A 7,574-nucleotide genomic window follows, 5' to 3' on the forward strand; every position below is an offset into this window, starting at 1 on the left:
ACATTCTCAATCCCACTCACTACTAGATACTACCCCACTTCTCTGCTCTCCTATACAACAAAACTTCTCAAAAAAGTTATTGTAAAAAAAGTTATCTTGAATCTTTTTTCTTACACATTACCTACGCAAGAATGATTGTCCAATTTATCTCTAGCTCATCGTCTTCTAACAAGTATATACAAGTATTTACTTAACAACTTAGATGTATAATAAGCATTTCAGCTTATCCAAACAAAATCCTGACCTTTTACCTGCTCCCAAATCTACTTTGTCTCTACCATTTGCCCAGCTGCTTGGGCTAAAAACCTAGAAGTCATCCTTGAATGCTGTTCCTCCTCCCGCCTCCAACCCCCATTTCTCTGCTGATATCCAATCCATAAGGCAGTCCAATCAGTTCTACCCTCAAAATACATTCCAAATATGACATATTACTTCCCGTTGCCATCCTAGTCTATGCTTACCATCATTTTCCTATATTACTACAATTGGCTCTTTACCAATTTCCCACTTCCATTAATACACCCGCTCCCTACTCCTTCCCCTTCCTCAGAGTAGCCAGAGTGGTGAAACCAAAACCCAAATCCTTATCTGTCCAACTTCAAAGCTTAGGCTTCTAATGACGATAACCTACTGCCTCTCATTAGGACGACCAAGAAAGTAGAAGTGGGGATTCACTTCGCTTTAAATATTTACTGAATTAAACAGGTCGGCCTTGTATTTCAACATCCTTTTTTTTTTCCATCTGGAATAGCACAATAGCCATGAGTCATGAACTTGATTCAGATATCCAGCAGAGTACAAAACAAAATTATGAAATACTTCATTGTATTCTTTCAGATTCTCAGGATCAGAAAGTGGGTTCTAAAAATCAGTAGCTCTCATATAACCCAAAACATTTTAACATACAACAAACAGAACCCTCTTCCTATCCCACATCTGCCACTAGAATTAAAATTCTATCTCTTTGGTCCACCATGACAGCCATGCTGGATTAAGTACCTATCTTCTGTAACTCTGTGCTTCCTTCATTGTGTTTACTTGTTTGTATTCCCAGTTTCTTGACAATAGGAACTAAGCCTGATTCATCCCAGTTCTTTTTTTTTTTTTTTAAGATTTTATTTATTTATTTGACAGAGAGACAGCCAGCAAGAGAGGGAACACAAACAGGGGGAGTGGGAGAGGAAGAAGCATGCTCCTAGCAGAGCAGGGAGCCCGATGCGGGGGTCAATCCCAGCACCCTGGGATCACGCCCTGAGCCGAAGGCAGACACTTAACGACTGAGCACCCAAGCGCCCCATCACCCAGTTCTTAAATCAGGTACTGATACATCTTAGGTACTACCAAAAAAAAAAAAAAAGTTTACTGAATAAAATTAAAAAGTTATTTGGAATCATCTTCTCACTTGTTGTTACTGGGGAAGATGGCAGGGTGCCTGAGGTACAGGTTGAACTGGCAGCAGCTTCATTCTGAAATGCTGTGGCTGCCAAAGAGGGAGAGATCTTTGGTGCTTCTAAGAGAACAGGAATCCTGCATCTCAGTAGTATGAACAAAGGGAGATAGAAGCAACCTCACCAAATACAAACATCATTTTGGCAAGCCATATTTGGCATGAGACCCTCTGTCTTAGAAAAACTACCTAGGCTCTATTTACCAAGTCCTTCATTTCCAGTTGATATCTCTGATTCAAAGAACAGGTATGTTCTGCCTGCTAAGGCAGTCAGCAGTATGCTGTATGCTATATGGAAATACAAAAGAAATAGAGGATAGCTTCTGCCCTTATGATGTAGGAAAAGCATTAAGACAGACATGGAAATTGACAATATAAGCATATCTTTTAGGGGAGGATTAGAAGACTTAAGAGATGGGGCACCTGGGTGGCACAGCGGTTAAGCGTCTGCCTTCGGCTCAGGGCGTGATCCCGGCGTTATGGGATCGAGCCCCACATCGGGCTCCTCCGCTATGAGCCTGCTTCTTCCTCTCCCACTCCCCTGCTTGTGTTCCCTCTCTCGCTGGCTGTCTCTATCTCTGTCAAATAAATAAATAAAATCTTTAAAAAAAAAAAAAAAGAAGACTTAAGAGGTAAACAGTATAATATAATACAGACAGAGGGCTCTAGCAATCTGATTGATTGAGTGATCTGAGTGTTTTGGAGGAGTTACAGAAAGGGTCTGGAAAAGGAACTAGAGATGATCTTAAAGAATAAGTAGGAAGATAGGATACTAAAGATATTTTATCCTGAGACTGATTTCCTTGTGGGAGAGACAGGGTGTTAGTCATTTCTGAAATTTCACCCTTTAGCACAAAGTGTTTAATAAATATTTAATCAAATAATTGATTGAATTAATGAATAAATTAACAACAAAATAGCCTTTACTTAAGTGGAAGCCATAGCCAATTCTGTCCATGATTTTTATGAAAACTGTTTATCCAAAACCCAAATAAAAACTGAGAAAGGAACCTATGCCCATCCCTTGTGCTTCTCTACCATTTTCTCTGGAACACAGAAGGTGAATCTAGAACCATGAAGCGTCAGAAGTGGAAAAGGCCTTAGAGCCTCATTTAGTCCAGACTTTTACCTCAGAGATGGACATAGCTAGAGAGCAGATGATCCATAATTATTAAAATTCTAGGAGGTACTATAGTGTATTAGAAAAATGATGGATTTTAGATAACTGGGCCAAGTATGAAACATTTAAATATTAAAAAAAGATTCTGCTCTTTACATAACTGTTTCCGCACATGATATCACAATAAAGCTAAGGCTTGGAAACTGAACTATTTCTCTGAACTTGGTGCCTGAACTGATGAAAAAGGACAGCCACAATCTAACATTTAAAATACAGACAATATAGATTTGTGGCTTACCTCCATTCAATGGCATTCTCCAGAGACTTGAAGGTTTTAGGACGACCGCGTAAGAAATTCTGCATGCTATTAAGTGCATCCATGGCTGTACCTAGATGTTAAACAAATATTTTAACTACAGCACTTAACATATTCTAAGCATTTACACTTACTGGGTTAACCATGTACATTTGCCCTCAATGATAGCAGAATTCAGTGATGTTTTGGGGAAAAAAGATGCAGCTTAAGAAAATTCAGAAGACTGATATGATAGTCAGCTTCTAAGAGGGCCTCCAGTGATTTTTTCCTCTTCATATTCACTCCCTTATGTAGTCTTCCCACACTGAATAGGGGCTGACTTTTATAAGCAATAGTGTGACTTCTAAGGCTGCATCATAAAAGACATGGCAGCTTCTTTTTAAATGTTAAATAAAATTATGGAACATACATACAAATGAAAAATTATGTAGCCACAAAAGGTATTTACAAAGAATTCTTGATGACATGGAAAATGATTATATGATTACATAATGTGGGGTGTGGGTGAAATGGGGGAAGGTGTCAAAAGGTACAAACTTCCAGTTATAAAATAAATAAGTCTTGAGGATGTAATGTACAGCATCATAATGACTATAGTTAAAAATACTGTATTGTATATTTGTTGGTTTTTATAAAGATTTTATATATTTGAGAGAGAGAGAGAGCATGCATGCATGTGAGCAGGGGGAAGGGCAGAGGGAGAGAAGAGAATCTTAAGCAGACTGTGCTGAGTACGGAGCCCTACATGGGGCTCGATCTCATGACCCTGAGCTCATGCCCTGAGCCAAAACCATGAGTCGGCTGCTTAAGCAACTGAGCCATCTAGGCACCCCTGTATTGTATATTTGAAGGCTGTTAAGAGAGTAGATATTAAAAGTGCTCATCACAAGAAAAAAAATTTGTAATTATGTGTGGTGATGGATGTTAACTACACATACTGTGGTTACCGTTTCACAATATATACGTATATTGAATCATTACTTTATATACCTGAAACTAACACAAAATTATATGTCAATTAAAAAATACTTGGGAGTGCCTCTGCTACAAAATAACATAAGAAAAGATATTAAAGACGGAGGGACATAGTTCAAGATTAGTAGAAATCAACAATAAATTAAAACAAGATAATAATAATCTAGCATGGATGTCTCTCATAAATCAACAATTTGATTTGGTCAGTACTAAGAAAACTTACCTTCTACAACGTCAATCATACAGAGACCCAGGAGGCTTGGCACCAGATTAGATGATGCTGTGTGGACTGCAATAGCACCCCCCATACTATGTCCAATCAGCATAATTGGAGGAGGGAGGTCCCCATACATAGCTTCAACCACATTGCCAACATCCCTGCAAAGAGAAGGAAAAAAAGCTGAGAATGCTCTCTGACAACACTGTAAAAATTATTTCCCTTCCTAACTCCTTCCTTTGGTCTGTAACTACGAGTCCTAAGACTGTAAAGGTCTACTGGGCCATCCTGCAAATATACCTATGTAAATCTCTTAATATGCCCCCCAGTATCTATATATATAGCCACACATCTAGCTCTTCTGATAAATGGGACTAAGAACCAAAATTTTCTTTTTCCTTTTTTAAGATTTATTTATTTACTTGAGAGAGATCACGAGCAGGAGGGGCAGAATGAGAAGGAGAGGCAGAGAATCTCAAGCAGACTCCGTGCTGAGTGTGGAGCCCGACAGGAGCTCAATCCCATGACCCTGAGATGATGACCTCAGCCAAAATCAAGAGTCAGATGCTTAACCAACTGAGCTACCCAGGTGCCCAAGAACCCAAATTTTTTTATTTTCATTTATATCACATTTTCACAGTTCCACACATTTAGTACAATTATATGTACCTTTATTTTAAACCTAAGCCTAAAACTAGACAAATAATGTAAGCACCCTATGCCTCAGTTTCCCCAACTATAAAACAAGAAAACAATTCTATTAAGCATTATAATGTAGTAAAATTTGGAGTCACAAGATGAATTGCAGCCCCAGTTTAACTTTTATTATGTGGCCTTGAATTACTTATTTAATCTCTCAGACAGTTTCAGTTATCTATAAAATGAAGATAAGAATGTGATAAAGAAAAAAAAGATTATGATTTACTATTCCAGATTGCCTTGAAGATTAATTGAAACAGTGAATGAAAACTACTTTGAAAAGTGTAAATGCTATACAAATGTTAATTACTTATAATTTGTCATGTAAGGTTATTTGAAGTATGAACATAAGTGTAAGTATAATGTTCTGAGAAACAACATGTTCAGAGCTAATTTTTATTGGCTTCTGTCCTAGTCTTTAATTATGAGTGGATCCGTTTAAAAAAGTCAAACCTTATAGTTCTGAAAATGAGAACTGAAGTAGGAACTTGGGTTTCATTTGTCTATAAGCCCTCTTCACTAAGCAATAGGCAGATATGATATGTTTTTAGAGACCACTGGCTCTACTGTCTTCTTTGGGGAGTGGCTCAGTCAATTAACTTCAAAAGACAGCTTTGTCTTTGCTGGGTGTTATTATATACCTCAAGCACCCACACAGTGTTACCCAGATACAGCGGATGTGCATATAGGAACACAGCCTCTTTTTTTTTTTCCATCTTACATGATTTATTTATTTTTTTAATGATTTTTTTATTATATTATGTTAGTCACCTTACAGTACATCCCCAGTTTCCGATGTAAAGTTCGATGATTCATTAGTTGCATATAACACCCAGTGCACCATGCAATACATGCCCTCCTTACTACCCATCACCAGCCTATCCCATTACCCTACCCCCCTCCCCTCTGAAGCCCTCAGTTTGTTTCTCAGAGTCCATAGTCTCTGATGCTTCATTCCCCCTTCTGATTACCCCCCTTTCTTTATCCCTTTCTTCCCCTACCGATCATCCTAGTTCTTATGTTCCACAGATGAGAGAAATCATATGATAATTGTCTTTCTCTGCTTGACTTATTTCACTTAGCATTATCTCCTCCAGTGCCGTCCATGTTGCAGCAAATGTTGAGAATTCGTTCTTTCTGATAGCTGAGTAATATTCCATTGTATATATGGACCACAGCTTCTTAATCCAGTCATCTGTTGAAGGGCATCTCGGCTCCTTCCATGATTTGGCTATTGTGGACAATGCAGCTATGAACATTGGGGTGCATATGGCCCTTCTCTTTACTACGTCTGTATCTTTGGGGTAAACACCCAGTAGTGCAATGGCTGGGTCATAGGGTAGTTCAATTTTTAACTTTTTAAGGGACCTCCACACTGTTTTCCAGAGTGGCTGTACCAACTTGCATTCCCACCAACAATGTAGGAGGGATCCCCTTTCTCCACATCCTCTCCAACAATTGTTGTTTCTTGCCTTGTCTATCTTTGCCATTCTAACTGGCGTAAGGTGGTATCTCAGTGTGGTTTTGATTTGAATTTCCCTGATGGCTAATGATTTTGAACATTTTTTCATGTGTCTGTTAGCCATTTGTATGTCTTCATTGGAAAAGTGTCTGTTCATATCTTCTGCCCATTTTATGATTTGTTTATTTGTTTCTCGTGTATTGAGTTTGAGAAGTTCTTTGTAGATCTTGGATACCAGTCCTTTATCTGTGGTGTCCTTTGCAAATATATTCTCCCATTCCGTGGGCTGTCTCTTAGTTTTTTTGACTGTTTCCTTGGCTGTGCAGAAGCTCTTTATCCTGATAAAGTCCCATAAGTTCATTTTATCTTTTATTTCTCTTGCCTTTGGAGATGTGTCGTGAAAAAGGTTGCTCTGGCCGATGTCATAGAAGTTGTTGCCTATGTTCTCCTCTAGAATTTTGATGGATTCCTGTCTCACATTGAGGTCTTTCATCCATTTGGAGTTTATTTTTGTGTATGGTGTGAGAGAGTGGTCAAGTTTCATTCTTTTGCATGTAGCTGTCCAATTTTCCCAGCACCATTTATTGAAGAGACTGTCTTTTTTCCACTGGATGTTTTTTCCTGCTCTATCAAAGATTAGTTGCCCAAAGAGCCGAGGGTCCATTTATGGGTTCTCTATTCTGTTCCATTGGTCTATGAGGAACACTGCCTTTTGAATATGATTTCCAGGGTATTCAGAATGGCAAAGACAAATGCTATTAATTATTTCAGAAGGATTTATTGTTAAAAATCTCATAAAACAATTACAGATGTGCATAGCGCAGCTGTAGCATCTGCAGACAATCTGAATGGGAGATAAGGAGGCTCCGCCTAATTTTATAAGTGAAAAAAGTAATAGTTTAATATTCCTATGGAGTTAAATTTAAAGTTAAAACTTTTGGTTAGTAATAACTATAATAAAGTAAAAGGATGTTACAGAATATTATCTAAGTACAGGTCTCCTTAAAATGCTCAGTAACTGAGTTGCATGGGTTCTGTGATATCTGCTTCATGCATGCGTGAAGGTGGACAGGGTCTGAAACAAACCAACTCCATGATGTATCTAAGCTTAGGAAAGGTATATTTCATCCAGGTAAAAAGTAGTTATGGTCAATCACTTGATCATTTACCACTAGGAGAAATTTATTCTTATTAAGGTTAGCCAAACTACCAAGATTAGTGCCTTGAGACATGTTCTGAAGTTCCAGAAAAATAAAACAAAGATGAAGTAGTAGATGTTATCTATAAAACTAGCCTGTAGGGGCGCCTGGGTGGCACAGCGGTTAAGCGTCTGCCTTC

General features: G+C 38.2%; 1 protein-coding gene across 2 annotated transcripts in view; it reads right to left on the bottom strand.

The window, feature by feature from the left end:
* PPME1 (protein phosphatase methylesterase 1) overlaps positions 1–7,574 on the bottom strand; it is a 71,932-nt gene that overhangs the window by 21,107 nt on the left and 43,251 nt on the right. For both annotated transcript variants that reach the window (XM_002915310.4, XM_019795389.2), the window contains exons 6-7: positions 4,082–4,236; positions 2,866–2,956 (exon numbers count right to left, since the gene is read on the bottom strand). In XM_002915310.4, the coding sequence (XP_002915356.1) occupies positions 2,866–2,956; positions 4,082–4,236 (246 nt within the window). The remainder of the gene's footprint in view (positions 1–2,865; positions 2,957–4,081; positions 4,237–7,574) is intronic.

The sequence above is a fragment of the Ailuropoda melanoleuca genome, chromosome 8 (genome assembly GCF_002007445.2).
Source record: "Ailuropoda melanoleuca isolate Jingjing chromosome 8, ASM200744v2, whole genome shotgun sequence".
In the NCBI taxonomy this organism is placed as follows: domain Eukaryota; kingdom Metazoa; phylum Chordata; class Mammalia; order Carnivora; family Ursidae; genus Ailuropoda; species Ailuropoda melanoleuca.